General features: G+C 36.3%; 1 protein-coding gene across 6 annotated transcripts in view; it reads right to left on the reverse strand.

The window, feature by feature from the left end:
• elmo1 (engulfment and cell motility 1 (ced-12 homolog, C. elegans)) overlaps nucleotides 1-18,117 on the reverse strand; it is a 69,038-nt gene that overhangs the window by 24,506 nt on the left and 26,415 nt on the right. For 2 of the 6 annotated variants that reach the window (XM_077590512.1, XM_077590513.1), the window contains 15 exons: nucleotides 17,799-17,839; nucleotides 17,560-17,629; nucleotides 17,420-17,470; nucleotides 16,103-16,272; nucleotides 13,809-13,844; nucleotides 11,895-11,994; nucleotides 11,662-11,813; nucleotides 10,546-10,624; nucleotides 10,138-10,179; nucleotides 9,467-9,517; nucleotides 9,260-9,382; nucleotides 8,328-8,456; nucleotides 8,158-8,262; nucleotides 7,080-7,188; nucleotides 4,793-4,929 (listed from right to left, as the gene is read on the reverse strand). In XM_077590512.1, coding sequence (XP_077446638.1) covers nucleotides 4,793-4,929; nucleotides 7,080-7,188; nucleotides 8,158-8,262; nucleotides 8,328-8,456; nucleotides 9,260-9,382; nucleotides 9,467-9,517; nucleotides 10,138-10,179; nucleotides 10,546-10,624; nucleotides 11,662-11,813; nucleotides 11,895-11,994; nucleotides 13,809-13,844; nucleotides 16,103-16,272; nucleotides 17,420-17,470; nucleotides 17,560-17,629; nucleotides 17,799-17,839 — 1,395 coding nt within the window. Of the gene's footprint in view, nucleotides 1-3,093; nucleotides 3,351-4,792; nucleotides 4,930-7,079; nucleotides 7,189-8,157; nucleotides 8,263-8,327; nucleotides 8,457-9,259; nucleotides 9,383-9,466; nucleotides 9,518-10,137; nucleotides 10,180-10,545; nucleotides 10,625-11,661; nucleotides 11,814-11,894; nucleotides 11,995-13,808; nucleotides 13,845-16,102; nucleotides 16,273-17,419; nucleotides 17,471-17,559; nucleotides 17,630-17,798; nucleotides 17,840-18,117 lie in introns of those variants that run through there. The other 4 variants (XM_077590514.1, XM_077590515.1, XM_077590516.1 and 1 more) reach the window with 4 other exon arrangements.

Genomic DNA, 18,117 nt, shown 5'->3' on the forward strand with positions numbered 1-18,117 from the left:
GTCTGGCGTGTTTAAATATTAGCATAGGCCATTTCTACTTGCACATAATGAACACACAAGGGCTTCAAATCATTTAAAAAAATGGTAAAAAAGAACCCGAGGCACACAAGTTGAATGGCAAGACCGAAAAAAGAAAAAAAAAACGAGCAGCAAGAGAGAAGCTCACAGAGAGAGTGGGAGGTGAAGCAGGGTGATAAAAATAGCCCGTCTGAATGCAATAAAGGAGGGAGAGGTGGGCTGGGCAGGAAGGAAGAGTTAGAAGAAGCAAAAGATGCTGCGAAACCGTCACAGTTCAAAAAAGAGCAAAGGGGATCACAATGGTGGGAGTTTCGCTACTACACTGTGGAAGCGGGGGAAAATATGAAAGATTTTTGGTATAAGGCTCTGTTGAGGAATAATACATAAATAAATCTGAGAAAAGCAAACAATTTAAGGTGTATGGAGCAACAAATAGTAACAGATTGAGATTTTATTTTTGGAGGTGGATCAGCTCAAAAAGATCGTATTGAATCATGTGTGTAGTCAGATTTATTTGTGAATAATTATGTGGTTGTTAATGAATAAAAAGCCTTACTATACATGGTCGTTATTTAAGAAAAAAAGCCTCAGTATACGTGGTCATTTTTTTTTAAGAAAAAAGGCTTACTATACATGGTTGTTATTTATGAAGAAAAAAAAGCCTTACTATATTACTTACCTTACATGTTAATATTTCTTAATACTTTCCTTTGTATTTTACTTTGTACTTTAATGGATTTACAACTTTCTTTGTTCTATTAGCTAGGTTGCTTTCTGCTAGTTCTTTTATTAAACCATTCAGCCATGCCTCCGCTGTCATACTCTTGGACTAGACGAGCTGTAAACAATACGCAAGAGAAAGAGCAACACCTCGATGCCGCTGGAAATCCGGAGCTGGACGAAAGTGTCGGGAGAAGAGGCGCTGCTTCAGACCCAGCATGGTCTTACGAGACCCTATTATTATGGGGAACGTGTCTTTTCCTGTGTCTGTATCTGTTCTTGCTACTGCAACAAAGTGAATTTCCCCGAGTACGGAATGAATAAAGGTTCATCTTAATCTTATACATGGTTGTTTTTTTAAAGAAAAAAACCCTTACAACACAGTTGTTTTTTAAAGTAAAAAAGCCTTACTATACATGGTCGCTATTTAAAAAAAAAAGCCTTACTATACATAGTCGTTTTTTAAGAAAAAAAGCTTTACTATACATGGTCGTCTTTTAAGAAAAAAAGCTTTACTATACATGGTCGTTTTTTAAATAATAAAAAGCCTTACTATACACTGTCGTTATTTTAAAGAAAAAAGCCTTACTTTTTCATGGTCGTTCTTTACGGAAAAAAGCCTTACTATACTATGTCGTTTTTTAAAAAAAAGACTTACTATACTATGTTGTTTTTAAAGAAAAAAGACTTACTATACTATGTCGTTTATTATGAAAAAAGACTTACTATACTATGTCGTTTTTAAGGAGAAAGCGTTACTATACATTGTCGTTCTTAACAAAAAAAGCCTTACTATACTATGTCGTTTTTTACGAAAAAAAAACCTTACTAACTATGTTGTTTTTTACGGAAAAAAGCCTTACTATACTGTTGTTTTTTAAGAAAAAAAGCCTTACTATACTATGTAGTTTTATAAGAAAAAAGCCTTACTATACTATGTCGTTTTTTTAAGAAAAAAGCCTTACTATACTATGTCGTTTTTTTACGGAAAAAGCCTTACTATACTATGTCGTTTTTTAACGAAAAAAGCCTTACTATACTATGTCGTTTTTAAAAAGAAAAAAGCCTTACTATATACTATGTCGGTTTTTAAGAAAAAAAGCCTTACCATACTATGTCGTTTTTTAATGAAAAAAGCCTTACTATACTATGTCGTTTTTTTTTATGAAAAAAAGCCTTACTATACTATGTCGTTTTTTACGAAAAAAGCCTTACTATACTATGTCGGTTTTTAAGAAAAAAAGCCTTACCATACTATGTCGGTTTTTAAGAAAAAAGCCTTACTATACTATGTCGTTTTTTAAGAAAAAGGCCTTACTATACTATGTCGTTTTTTTAAGAAAAAAGCCTTACTATACATGGTTGTTTTTTAAGAAAAAAGCCTTACTATACAATGTCGTTTTTTAAGAAAAAAGCCTTACTATACTATGTAGTTTTTAAGGAAAAAAGCCTTACTACACATGGTTGTCTTTAAGGGGAAAAAAAACCTCACTATACATGGTCTTTTTATCAAGAAAAAAACCTTTACTATATATGGTTGTTTTTAAGAAAAAAAGGCCTTACTATAAATGGTCATTTTTTTAATTAGATTAGATTAGATTAAACTTTATTCATTCCGTACTCGGGAAATCCTTTATATAGAGCTTTTACTCTAAGTACTGGCTCAAACAGTAGTCAGCACTTAAGAATCCCTGTAATCTTGAAATCTTTCTAAATCAAAATTGTCTGGATGAAAGACTGAAGTGAACCAAAACGAGCAAATGAGGGGAGAGCATCAAATTGCTGTTCGGAGATTGGAATTATAATCTTGACATTTGAACCTTTTCACGGTTCAACAATTGAACAGAGCGATCAAATGAATCTAGAATTGTCCATTTTGGGGAATAAACCCAAATCCTAAATCAAGCAAAGATTGACGACTGAGCACCAAATTTCCCGAATGAATAAAGTTATCTAATCTAATCTAACCGAACCAGCATGGAAATCGAAAGTATGGAGTCGGCGCAGTGGGCTCCCGCTAATCCCTTGTTGACCCCTTCCTTCCCTCCCTCTGGATAAAAAACATCCGTGGATAGATGAAACGTGGAGCGCCACCACAAAATTCCTGAGGTGACAAACGCGCCCCCGTTCGTGTGTGTGGGTTTCAGTAATCCCATTCAACAAAATCCCCCCTCCCCACACAGCGCGCTAATCCAGTAGATTATATTACAATTTGGGTCGATGGCGTGACCATCCTCCATCTTCCTCCTCCTCCAGGTAAGACAAACGCTCCCTTCCTCTTCCTCCCCCTATCAGGCGCGGTCGATGGACGCCCCCCCCCCCACTTCCTTCGCCTCGTGCATGCTTTTTACTCACATGTCGGCTCCATGGCTATGAGCGTGCGAGCGAATCCGGATTATTCCAGCGGATCGGCGGACGAAGGGGATGGCGAGGAGGCAGATGGCCGTCTAGCGGATGTCGTTTTTGCCTCTTAATTGTATTCCCTCGGAAGTCAGAAAATTTCCAACGCTCTACCTGCCTTGTTTCCTTTCCCTATCTCTCTCTCTCTCTTTCTCTCGGCAAAAGCATCAGCCTTATGTTGATCTCCGGGCTTAAGATCCCTGATTGGATGCACGCCACCGCCACACACGCCAATTGTGATGCGGCCAGAGGATCACATGATGTACGTGTGTGAAGGGGGGGGGGGATTCGCTACCTCGTAGAGGAGATGGCGAGAGGGAAGGATGGAGACGCTCGCGCAAATATGGTAACAATACAATACAGCGTGAGGCCCGGACGGCGTCTAACATCTCCGTCGTAATTGGAGGAGGGTCGCTATGGCAACGGAGCAGCTGCCTGGCAGTCGGCGCTATTAGCGTCGGCCGTTAAAAGCACGTGTAAAAGTCATCGCGCCGGCAATGAAATGGATTAAATTCCACTTTTGCATTATGCATGAAACACATGTCTATTTGCTAATACAGTAAGACAAGGTGGCTATTAGAAGCCCTTTAAATGGCCGCTTTGAACCAAAATGGCTTCTAGAAGGTTTTTTTGGGCATTCCTTGAGTTTTGTGGATTTTACAGACCGATGAGCTGCATGTCTTTAATAGGCTTGTCAAAACGATGGAAAATATCAAAGTATCGATACTAAACTGCAACTTGCTACAGGCTCTTTAACAAAAGAAATGGCTGAATGTTAAGACCAACCGTATGTATACATGTACATTTATGTTTATGTATGTGTATATATACATATGTATAGATATATACATATATATGTATATATACACATATATAAGTATATATATACATATATATTTCAGCAACCTACCTATTTACTTATATATATATATAATACGTATATATTTCAGCAACACACCTATTTACTTATATTATATATATATACACATATATATACACATATATACACATATATATACATATATATATATATATATATATATATATATATATATATATATATACATATACATATATATATATATATATATATATATATATATATTTCAGCAACACGCCTATTTACTTATATATTTATTTATTTGTTTATTACCTATTTATTTATGTCTAAAATGTATTTTCCCGTGTCTGTATTCTCACCCTCTTGCTACTGTGACAATGAAATATCCCGAATACGGGATGAATAAAGTTATCTAATCTAAGCTAATCTAATATTCAACTGGAAAAGTATTGTTACTCAGTCATTTGTTTGCAGTGTAAATGTGATTTTTCACTACTCTTGTAAACCTATTGTCAACCATGGACAATGCTAAACATTATGCAGGAAGGTTAATTCACTGTCATTCTTCTAGTTAAAAAGGACTGGATGTCTTTTTATGATTGGATGTCCATCATTGTCAATGACATTGAAAGACTAAAATAAACTATTAAAAAACTTTTTTTGTTTTTTTTTTTATGTATGTAGCATCGAAAATGGTATTTGGTATTTTTTTGAATGTTTTTTCGATGTAAACCTAGCTTCAGCCAGCATAAGTTTTCCATTTTGTAATCGAAATGGCTGCCTCCATCGGATTGGAGCGTGAGTGACGCTCACCTTATTGAAGTCCTCGCTGGTGGCCCTCATCTCCTTCCAAGTCTTATTGAGCAGCTGGATGCAGATGCAGAAGAACTCTTCGAAGGAGCGGTCGTGCGTAAAGAACATGGGATGGAAGTCGTGGCAGTTCTCGCCCGCTACGTTTAAAAAGAGGACAGAAAATCATATTTACTTGACGACTCATGACAACAACTGATCCACAGATTTAATGCAAAGGTTAGCCGGCCAAAAAGTCCATCAAAAATCTGTTCTTCATTCCATCTTTGGTGTGTGAAAGGTAGTAACACCGACGTATTTACCATTCTTTGGCGAGGATAAAGAATATACGCGTGTGAGTATTCCTACAATGTAGATGTGTTGGTGCGCATTGTTTGTGTTCAAATACACACATATATATATATATACATATATATATATATACATACATATATACATACATACATATATATATATATACATACACAGATATATAAATATTTCAGCAACACGCTTATTTATTTATTAATTTATGTATTAACGTATTTATTATTTATTTATATATTTATGTATTACTTTATATATATTTTTATTTTTTATATATTTATTCAGTTGTTTATTTTTATATGTATTTATTTATATATATGTATATATATATATATATATTTTTTTTAAGAAAGACACTTTAAAATGTGTATATATGTATATTTATATATATACGTGTATATATATATACACACATATATAGACATATATATAGATATATATATATCAGCAACACGCTTATTTATGTATTAATTAACTTATTTATTACCTATTTATTTATGTCTACAATGTCTTTTCCTGTGTCTGTATTCTCACCCTCTTGCTACTGTGACAGTAAAATTTCCCAAATACGGGATGAATAAAGTCTTCTAATCTAATCTAATATGGTGCATAAACCTGTGTCGTCATCTCGTTAACGGGCTGGCCAACATGCAAATGAGGCCTGAAGGGCCAAGGAGAGCAGGGGGGGGTCGACTTTAGCGGGCACGGCGCCACCCCTGACATCTGCCAACGTCTACAGTGCGTGCGTGCGTGTGTAAAGAGAGTCGCCTTGTAGCCAAGCCACATGATGAATGCGCAGTGAAAGATGTCATCCTTGCTCTAATTGCCATGCTCATGGCCCACTGTGACAAGGGGAAAGTGTGTGTGTGTATGTGTATGTGTGTGTGTGTCCAGCACACAACATCAGCACTATTTTACAGTCCAGTTGGCGTGTGTGTGTGTGTGGTAACCAGGCTACAGCAAACACCGCAGAGGCATCACTGAGAAAAATGTCATTTTGTGGTGATTCTCAGCGAAGTGGCTTGAGAAGAGCGCTCGAGATTGGTAAAAGTTAAAAGTTACAGCGAACGTTCCGATGCCAGCGAGCCGCCGTAGCAGATGGTGAGCCGGCAGCATCCCGGCAGATGGAGAAAGGATGGACAAATAAATAATGATATCAATAAATAATAAAGGCGCGTCAGAGGAAGAGACACACTAGCCTGCCAGGAAAAATAAAACTATACAAAGAAAGAAAAAAAACAACATCTGCTGTGAAGAGAATCCAAAGTGAGCTTATTAACAAAGATGAAACATTGTAAATGCCCAATTGAAAACAAAAAAATGGAAAATAAAGAAAAATACTATTCAGAACAAAAAATAAATACAAGAAAATAAAATCCAAATTGTATGAATTTTCAAAATAATTATCCAAAAACAATTATGAGGACATTTGTGTGCATCATTTTGGGAATATTTTGAAGGGAAGACAAAAGCAAACAACCCTCGATAGGTTGCATCTGAAAGTCACGGTGGAGGCGGGGCAAATAGAGCCAAATCAAAATTTAAAACAAAATTAGAATTAAGTTTAGTGTAAGGTTAGATTAAACTTATTTTTGAGTGAAATCCATCTAATTTTTGTACATTTTAGTTCTATTAAACCACTAGTTATTGGTTACCTTGTTAATAGATGGCGAATTAGAACAAAGAAAAATGTTTTCCAATTCAATATCCTTTTTTGGGTGTTTTTTTTTCACAGGGTTGGAACGAATTAATTTGTTTTAGTTCATTTCTATGGGAAACATTCATTTGAGTTACGCATAATTGACATATGAGCTCAGTCCAGGAACACATTAAGCTCGTATCTCGAGGTACCACTGTAGTTGATTTCGTTTCTGATTGCATTATTTTTAAAAGAGTAAAGGCTAAGAAGCCACCCCCGATTTCACGTGTATGTATTTGAAGGTTGGTTGTTGGTGTGTACTGTATTTTTGGGCGCTTGACTTACGCAGTTCTCCCACTTTAAGGATCTCGCAAAGCATCTTTGTAAGTTCGATACTGCTGCGGCCAAACGGACACTCGTGCTTGTCTTCCCGACTGCTGTTCTCCAGAACAATCTACAACAGCAACAAAACAAGGAAAGGGGCATTGAACAATAGAAATGACGTAAGACAAGTTTGAGAACACAAAATAATGTAAATATGCATTTAAAAATGTTAGAAATGAGAATTAACATGAAAACTATAGTCATTAGTTAAGGACACTTGAAATCTTGGATGTTTTTGAAAAAATATATATATATACTTTTTACTACAATCATATAGAAGAGGTATCTCAAACAGTCGCAATTCCCTTGTGTAATGTCTCTACGAGCACTGGGCGGAGCATTGCATTTTTTCAGTGTTTTTTTCTTCACGTCAGTCAGTGTGAATGGCGGAGGAGCTTGCTCGATAATATGAGAGGAGTATATACTACTTCGCGTTGGCAAGTGCTCGTGCGTTATTCTATTGAGGACATTTTTGTGCATCATTTTGGGAATATTTTGAGGGGAAGACAAAAGCAAGCAACCCTCGATAGGTTGCATCTGAAAGTCAGGGTGGAGGCGGGGCAAATAGAGACAACCGAGAGAAGAAATGTATCAAAATTTAAAACAAAATTAGAATTAAGTTTAGTGTAAGGTTATATTAAACTTATTTTTGTATCTGCATCGTAATCCAAGTTCGTTTACATTTGTTTATGTTATGTTACGAGCGTGTTGCCGTGCAAAAATTCTCTCTCTCTGTCTCTTTCGCCTCCATAAAATCCGTCTAATTTTAGTACACATTTTAATACTATTAAACCACTAGTTATTTGTTACTTTGTTAATAGATGGCGAATTAGAACAAATAAAAATGTTTTTCCAATCCAATATCCTATTTTTGGTGTTTTTTCAGAGGGTTGGAACGAATTAATTTGTTTTTAGTTCATTTCTACAGGAAACGTTCGTTTGAGTTACGAGTAAATCGACATACGAGCGCAGTCCCGGACCGCATTAAGCTCGTATCTCGAGGTACCACTGTATGTACTTGTTTAATGTGCGCACTGACCCTGATGTAGGCGTCCTGGTGGTGCCTGGCAAAGTAGAGCATGTTATCCAGCGCCAGCATCCCAGGAGGAATCTGGGTAAAATCCACTGCCGGGTTCACGTGGTTCTGAGAAAGCAGACGCACGTTAGAAGAGCCAAGTTCAGCACGAGGGGAAATTTGTGAAGCCTTACGATGAAGCCCAGCTTCTTGTAGTCTCGCGTGTACATGGATTTGCGCTTCTCCGTGCTGCCCCCGTTGTTGGCCTCGGACTCCACATCGAAGGCGATCCGGCGCAGTTCGAAGATGACGTCACGCTGAGCCTGAAAGCACACCATGAGAAAATGACTACAACTCTTCTTGTCATTTAGAATGTTGAAAAGCACAATATAATAAAGTTCCATCTGATGCATATTTGCCCCATGTAAAATTCTGATTTAAAAATTAATTTAAATTAAAAAAACTTCTAGGTTTTTCGTCAGTAAAATTTGTAAAGAGATATTTTTTTCCATTGCTACAAAAAAAGGGATTGTAAACATTCCTTTCCATAAAAGTTTGGCTTTTTCTTGTATTCCTTCCACTAAACATTTTTTATCATAATTTTACACATTTTTATTGACTAAAATCTAATCACATATTTCTACCAAAAATAATTAATTTTACCCATTTTTTTTTATCATAAGGCTGATTTATTTCTCATTATGAGGATTTCCCTCTTAAATTTGGATTCATTTTGTTTACTCCAAATCTGAATTTTATTCCAGTTGCTTGCCTGGTCCAATTACATTTTGAAATATGGACTAAAAATATAATCACATATTTCTACCAAAAAACATTAATTTTACCCAATTTTTTTAATTATAAGGCTGATTTATTTCTCATTATGAGGATTTCCCCCTTAAATATTGATTCATTTTGTTTACTCCAAATCTGAATTTTATCCCAGTTGCTCGCCTGGCCCAATTAAATTTTGAAATATGACCTAAAAATCTAATCACATATTTCTACCAAAAAATATTTCTTTTTAAATCTTAAAGCTGATTTATTTCTCATTATGAGGATTTTTCCTCTTCAATTTGGATTCATTTTGTTTCCTCCAAATCTGAATTTCATTCCAGTTGCTCACCTGGTCCTGGGGGTCCATCTTGGTCATCATGCGGTCCTCCAGCAGGTTGAAGGTCAGAACCTGCAGAACGTACAACTGATGCGCCATCTCGTCGTTGATGGGCGTCGATCCGCGGATGACGCTCTGCAAACGGGACGAGAAAAATAAGACGTCATCTCCTAGGTAGCAGCAAAAAAAAAAATGGACCGAGTGTTTTTGTGGGCCTACGCTGAGGATGATGGAGCGCAGTTGCTTCTGGGCCAAGATGTGAGCCATCTCCTGCAAACAAAAAGACAAAAATCAAGTTTAAAAAAAACAAAAATCTCTTCAAAACTACAATTTCAAAGGAGAAAATAACAATAAATGGAATTAAAGACACTGAGAAAATGGAGGGTTTATAGTCAAAACTGAAATATAAGGGCCATACCGAAAAGAATAAAAAATTATTTTTGGGGAATTTCATTTATTTGATTATTTTTGTGCCATTGACAATGATAGGTGTTGAAAGAAAGTGAATTACTTAAATTGTTCCATTGTCTTGAATGTTTCATGGTTATAAAAAACAAACTCAAATAAAGTTTTGCTAAAAAAAACACCACTTTGAGGCAAACTAACTAATGTGACAAAGCGTTTTCTTTTAGGATTTTATTTTAATTTATTTTCCTTCTTTATATTTATTTCTTTTGTAAATAAACTTTTTTTTTAAAGTTATGATTCTGGAATTTGAGGATGTTTACATATAAACACAATTTTCCTTTACAGTGTGGCCCTGTTGTGATAAAAAAAAGGCAAACTTAAACTTAAAAAGGCCACCATGTGTCTTAGGTGTGTGTTTTGGGCAGGGGGGGACGACTTTTTGGGGTACCATAACAACTATTGTAATGGATGGGTGCACTTACTGTCAGGGGACAATTTAGGATGTCCACAATGTGCTCATCAAACTAGCGTGTTGTCGTGCGCCGTGAGGAAACAAAGTCAGAAAAAAAAAAACACACCACAAGGTGAGCAAAGGTGACGACGGCGGTCAGGAAAAGGGGAAGTTTGGGTTTGGGAGATGGGAGAAGGGAAAGCTGTCAGAAAAGGATGGATTTTCATTTTCAAGAGTGCCATTTCATTCCATTGCGGCATTCCGGCAAAGCGGAGGAGCTAGGGAGGGAGTTCATTCATTATTAAAGAGCACAGCTGGCTGGACAGTGCGGATACGAGAAGGGGGGGGGAGGACTGACGCTGTTTTGGGATCTGCGGCCGGGCGGGTGGGTAAGGGAAGGAAGAATAACTAAATAAAAAACTGGGAGCAGTCAACTTACTTGTCTTCTTTCCTCAGGAGCTTTGAGGAAGAGCGCGTTGATGACGGCGATGGTGTATGTCTGGATGTCCTGGTCGGTTCTGTAACAGAAGGAGACACACCAAGCCTTCAGCGTTTCTTCCTCATAGCTTGGGATTTTAGTTTACTTTCAATGCTTTTAAAATTACATTTCGTACAATGTTCCTCTTGACCAACTTCTTTCTATTAGTATTACCCGCTTGGTCCACCTATTTTCAATTTGTTCCATTGGGCTCCTACTGATCCCAATGGCTCCCAAACTGGCGTTCCCCAGGGCTCTGTCCTGGGGGCACTGCTCTTTATCATCTCGTACGGGGGTCGGCAACCATAGGTTCTTAGCGCTGTTTGAGTGACTCCCTGGATCTTTTTATAGACAGTGGTATCTCGAGATACGAGCTTAATTCGTTCCGGGAATGAGCTCGTATGTCGATTTACTCGTAACTCAAATGAACGTTTCCCGTAGGAATGAACTAAAAACAGATTAATTTGTTCCAACCCTCTGAAAAAACACCAAAAATAGGATATTGGATTGGAAAAACATTATTTGTTCTAATTCACCATCTATTAACAAAGTAACAAATAACTTGTGGTTTAATAGTACCAAAATGTGTACTAAAATTAGACAGATTTTATGGAGGTGAAAGAGAGAGAAAGAGAATTTTTGCATGGCAACGCACTCGTAACATAAACAAATTTAAACGAACTTGGATTACGATGCAGATACAAAAATAAGTTTCATCCAACCTTACACTAAACTTAATTCTAATTTTGTTTTATATTTTGTTACCTGTCTTATCTGTTATCTGGATTTCCCCAGGGCTCTGTCCTGGGGGCACTACTCTTTATCATCTCGTACGGGGGTCGGCAACCATAGGTTCTTAGCGCTGTTTGAGTGACTCCCTGGATCTTTTTATATACAGTGGTACCTCGAAATACGAGCTTAATTCGTTCCGGGAATGAGCTCGTATGTCGATTTACTCGTAACTCAAATGAACGTTTCCCATAGGAATGAACTAAAAACAAATTCATTCGTTCCAACCCTCTGAAAAAACACCAAAAATAGGATATTGGATTGGTGCAATCTCAGAAATTGACTCACCCCTGCAGGTGCGGTATGAGCTGCCCGATGGTGATCTCCTGGGCCACTTTGTGGTAGAGATCCTGGCTGTTGAGCACCATGGACTCCAGGATGGCCAGCGAACGCTGCAGTACGGCCGTGTCCATGGCCGACTTGTTGACGTAGCTGGCGATCTGGAACGTGAACGCCATGGCGTTTAAACTCGGCGCTCGTGCCGATGTTACGCCCGTTTGGATTTTTGGCTTGGGACCGACCTTCTTGATGAAGGCCACGGAAAAAGTATCCCAGGAGACGATGCCGTGGTCCATCAGCTCCACGAAGGCGGTGAGCGTGAATGACAGCAGATCGCCGAAACTACAATAAACAAGAGGAAATTAAGAAACTATCCGTCTGCAGGCGGCAAGTTTAGCCGCTTTGGCAAATGAGGAGAAGAAGCGAGCGATAGCAGATAGAAGAAAAAGCTCCGAGCTTGTCCGGACATGGAAAGCGGCAGCGGGGAAAATCATTTGTCAAAAATTTTCAAATGTGATTTCATGCAGAAGGAGGAAACAAACAATGCTGAACAAACCATACAAACATTCGCAAAAGGAATGCATTTCCTTTGTTTTGTCAGGTTTGGTTTTAATTTCATTCAGGCAATTTGCAAGACACCTCCAAAAAGTGCAAAACCTTAACTTCACTTCTATTTACTGAAGTTGAAGAATTTGGCTTTGCCTTTGGAGGAGAAAATTATCAATGCAAGAACGACCCCTAGAGTTGAAATGAAAATGTGCAGACAATTTAATTTGAAATTTACTATGTGAATGAAGTCTTTATGACAACCATAATAAAGTCATATAAAGCATTCAAGAACAAAAGGAATACATAGAGTAATAATTGTCAGCAAGTATTGAATAAACTGACAGTTTGCTTTTATAGCTAAGGGTAATTAATCTAGGTTTCTTTATAGATATTTATATTATTTATATTTATATATTTTTTTATATATTGTTTTTTGCTACTGCAACCATTTTTATATGTATATGTGTATATATGTATATGTATGTATGTATGTATGTATGTATGTATGTATGTATGTATGTATGTATGTATGTATTTATGTATGATATATATGTGTGTGTATATATATATATATATATATATATATATATATATATATATATATATATATACATATATATAAGCATTTGATAAGAAAGTATAAGATAAGACAGTTTGCTTTTATAGCTAAGGGTAATTAATCTGTTTCTTTATATATATATATATATTTCTATAGTTTTTTGCTACTGCCATACATACATATATATACATACATATATATATACATATATATATATATATATATATATATATATATATACATACATACATACATACATATATATATACATACATACATATATATAAGCATTTGATAAGAAAATTATCATTATCTCATAAAAAAGGGTGAGCATACATTTTTGAATCATCATTGAGGGGACATTTAAATGACAAATTTTGTAATTACTGGTGTATTTTAAGGTATTTCAATTTTTTTCACCTAGATATTACAAAATATTAATTTTTAAATCCCATTGGACAAAAATAAGCCTTTAATGGGCTTGAGGGTGTTTTTATGAAGAAGAAAAAAGAACAAAATTTAAAAACGATGATGCATGCACATATTTTCAAAGGGTTTTGTCGTTAACAACTTGTTAACTCGTTAACAAATGTGTGGTTAGTTCAAAATAGCTTATTCAAAAAAACAGAATTTTCAACAAATACTTAGTGAGAGATGTTTCCTTGGTAACAGAAATAAGGGAAATATGATGGAATCAACCAGAAAGAGCCCATTCCGAATAGCCAATGACAGGACCACCAAGATTTAACTCATCAACCAATCAATGAATTACAAAAAAATGTAGAGACTGAGAATAGAAAAAGGAAAATCTTGGTCGTCCGTCAGATGAAGAGTTAAAGAATGACCTGGAAAAAAAAAGAACATGCAACATAAAAAGAACGCCTTGAATGTTTTGTAAATTCCCAGAAGGCATTGTGGCGGCCGCTCTTAATCATGCAGATTCGGTCAGCCGGCACGTTAGGCAGAAAAAGCGCAAAGATTTGCGTTGAGAACGTAAGGAGAGGATGCGGACCCCGTGGGTGGGGGGGGTGGCTTCTGGGAGTCTTACCAAGGTTTCATAATCTTCTGGAGTTTCTGATAGCGCCTGCAAACATTTGAAAAACTTTGCCGTCAAAAAAGCGTCCTCATAAAAGAAAAACTCGCAAACAAAATGTCATGTTTAAAAAGAAAAATGAAAATTGTGTATGATTGCTTTGGTAAAATGAGTCAAGAAAAAAATAAGTTTAAAAAATATAGTAAATGAAATTGAGTTAAGAAAAATTCACTTGTGAAATCAACTGAGATGAAAAGCAATTTGATGAATACAAAAGTTTAGTAAGAAAGTACATTAAATATATGTCAATTAAAATAAAGAATAACCCTAATTCATTCATTTCCCGAACTGCTTAGCCCCACAAGGGTCGTCGGGGGGTGCTGGAGGCTATCCCAGCTAACTTTAGGCAGCAGGCAGGGGACACCTTGAATTGGTGGCCAGCCAATCACAGGGCACAAGGAGACAAACAACTATTCACGTTCACACCCATACCTAGGGGCAATTTAGAGTGTCCAATCAGCCTACCATGCATGTTTTTGGGATGTGGAAGGAAAACGGAGTACCCGAATCCAGGCAAGCCCGGGAGAACAAGCAAACTCCCCACACTGAGGACCCACCTGGGATCGAACCCTCCACCCTAGAATTGTGAGGCCAACATGCCAAGTGACCACGTCAATTCTAAACTAAACAAAAAATGAATTACGTCTACACATACAAGTACAAAATAGCTTCCCCTGAAAAGTGAAACGTATTCACAGAATTTTTGGTTACGTGAGGCATCTATGAGTCCAACATACAATTTTCACACACTTTTTGTCACACTTCAAATGCTACCGACACATGCTTGTGCCAGTAGAGGGTACTAGCTACCTATAACTACAATACCATAGAATATAAAATAATTAAATAATAATAATAAAAAAAACACTCAACACAGACACACAAACCGTCATTAGCATAAGAGTCGACTTAATGAAGTGTCAACATAAGAGCATCTGTGCTGGCTACACACAGATTGGTTTGTTTTTTTTTGGGGGGGGGAGCCAAACAACACAGAAAAATCCCACCGCCAGTGCAGCGCTGTGTGTGTTTGTGTATTATTATTATTATATATTATTATCATCATCTGCAATTACATAAAGCAAGCAAACAAAATGTAAATGTAAAGAGTCTACAAGGGGAAAAACAATGTGTGAATTATGAAAAAATGTGTGACCCTGCAAATAGCAAATTGTCGATCTTGAGGGTACATTGAAATTAAGATGCACAAACTGTTTTATTTGTTTGCAGTGTAATTATGTTTTTATTGCACGTTTATTAAAGTAATGTACTGTAGAATCCAATTTCCTTGTTAAAAACAATATAAAAATTAGGGGTAGGCTGGAATGGAATATACAACCAGATGTAATGGCTTATGGTCACACTGATTTATCTATTTATGGATTTTTAGAAAATAGAATAATAAAAAATATTTTGTTTATTTTGTTCATATTTTAGTTTTTTGAAATGCTTATTCACCGTGTGTTCAAAAATCTGAGTGATTTTTTTTGTCAAATATTTGCACATTTACAAGTTATTGGAATTTTAATTGATTTTTAAGAAAAATAATAAAATAAAGAGAATAAAAATTATGTTTGTTTATATTTATTCTTATATTTGTTTCTATTTAAAGCAATTGCTGTTCACAAACTATTTTAAAAATATGAAAGAAATGGCATTTTAATTGATTTCATTCTAACAAAAGTCATGAAAATCTTTAGTTTGTATTTTTTTCTTTTGAAAACATTGCCAATTTACAAATGCATTTAATTTTGGCTGGAATATTTTGGGGTTGATTGACAAATTTCCAAATTATTTGGTTTTAACGTCTAAATCTGATTTCCAAGTGAAGGGTTTTGCATTACAAATATGGTTACAGAACAAATATGTCATATTGACGCGCAACTGTAAGGAAAGAACAGATTGTATTTTCTACAAGAAAAACGTAGCCTTTTTTTGGAATGTTGGAATTAATGAGTGAGAAAAACAAAAAACAAAAAATCAAGGAGATGGAGAAAAAAAAAATTATATTCTCCTGTGTGTTTTGAAGTTTAAAATCGAATACCTTGCCAATCTTTTTACTAGCCTTTGTACAGAGAGAGTTTAGATGAATTCATGTGAAAAAAGAGAAAGTTAATTTAGGATAAGCGCTCTTAAATCATGAGCATTCTCAACTAAAATGTGCCCCCGTCCCCTTTTGCTCTCGTCTCCATACTTTTAAACTTCCCGCAGTCACATACAGAGCATTTCCGGACTTCACGAGGACTTACTCGGTGCCGCTCTCGACCATCTGCGTCAGCAATGAGATGCCGTCCATGCTGATGAACTCCAAGGCGAAGGTGATGTCCCGAGACGCGCTCGCCAGATCCTTCAGCGCCTCCAGCTTGGCGTCCATACTGGACGACTGAATGCGCTCGTGGAGCTGCGTCGCTGTCTGGTGCTGCGGACCGCGACACATATTTAATGCTGACATTTTTCTCCAGGTCCGTATTTGCAAAATAACAATCACATGATGAGCCACATTACCATATTCCCTCTAGCACAGGTCCATCTAGTTCAGGCGTGTCAGACTCGGGTTGGTTCGCGGGCCACGTTAACGTCATCTCGATTTCATGTGGGCCGGACCATTTTAGATATAATATTTAGATTTTTTTTATATAAATGGATTAAAAGAATTGGATGAAAAGCCCTGAATATTCAGTTTTTTTATAGATCTAAAACAATGTTTATTTTAGCTTTTTTAATATATATTTTTAGATTTTACAAAATGATTTTTGAACTAAAAACACAGAGAAAATTGATTAAAAAATGACAATTATTGATTTAAGATGGGGGAAATCAGGAAATTTAATATACATCTATACTCTTCATTTTAATTTGATCCTAAAACAGAAAGTCGGCACTCATCATTTACTTTCCCGGGCCACACAAAATGATGCGGAGGGCCAGATTTGGCCCCCGGGCTGCCACTTTGTCACATGTGATCTAGTCGATAGATAACACAACCGCTACTGCCACTACTACAGCCCCATCGAGTGGATGTATAACACTCCCATTACTACTACTACTACAGTAATACCTCGACATACGAGTAAAATTTAGAGCAAATCTTAATCTTAATGTACGAGACAAAATTTGGTATACGAGCATACAGCGGTCGCGAGAGGCTGTTCATAAGAACATCATAGGCACTTTCTTTCTCCCTGCAACTCCCTCGGGTAATGTCTCTATGAGCACTAGGCGGAACGTTGCATTTTTTCATTGTTTTTTTCCGCCTATTAGTCAGTGCAGAATGGCGGAGCTTGCTCGATAATACGAGAGGAGTATACTACTTCTCGTTGGCAAGTGGTCGTGCGTTATCCTATTGTGAGGACATTTGTGTGCATCATTATGGGAATATTTTGAAGGGAAGACAAAAGCAAACAACCAACCCGGGAGAAGAAAGGTATCAAAATTTAAAACAAAATTAAAATTAAGTTTAGTTTAAGGTTAGATTGAACTTAATTTTGAGTGTCTGCATCTTAATCCAAGTTCATTTCAATTTGTTTATGTTATGTTATGAGCGCGTTTTTGCTGGGTTTACTTACAGGTGACGTGGTCAAGCGCAGGATGGAGCCATTCTTGATCTCATTGCGATTCTGAGATGAAAAACAAAGGTTAATCCTGAATGTGACTTTCAAGACATCACATGTCGTGTTTTGGAGGACTTCAATTCAACACAACCAACCTTTTCTGTGATGTAGAAATTCGTGTCGGCAATTTGCAGTGCAAAATTTTCATGGTTGCCCAGAGACCAACTGCAACAAAAACATTGATGAGTTGTACAGTTTCCACCAAGCAGGTGATTGGCAAAGTGTAACACGCCCAGCTATGCTTTAAGTAGTAGGTACAATTTTTTTAACAAGTAAATAATAACTAGGCAAGACCACATTGTTTGCCACCACCCAAACTGAGAAACTGACTTACCCCTCGCACACTTCTTTGATGATGGCAGAGAGAGGCTTTTTCTGCAAGAATAATAACAAATGAAGAACAATAAAACTACCAAAATCTTAGGGTAGCACCCCAAAACTAAGAGTCATAGAATAATTAAAAATATTTTGTTTATTTTGTTCATATTTTAGTTTTTTGAAATGCTTATTGACCATGTGTGTTCAAAAATCGGAGTGATTTTTTGTCAAATATTTGCACATTTACAAGTTATTGGAATTTTAATTGATTTTTAAGAAAAATAATAAAATAAAAAGAATAAAAAATTATGTTTGTTTATATTTATTCTTATATT

Source organism: Stigmatopora argus, chromosome 21 (assembly GCF_051989625.1).
Source record: "Stigmatopora argus isolate UIUO_Sarg chromosome 21, RoL_Sarg_1.0, whole genome shotgun sequence".
NCBI lineage: Eukaryota > Metazoa > Chordata > Actinopteri > Syngnathiformes > Syngnathidae > Stigmatopora > Stigmatopora argus.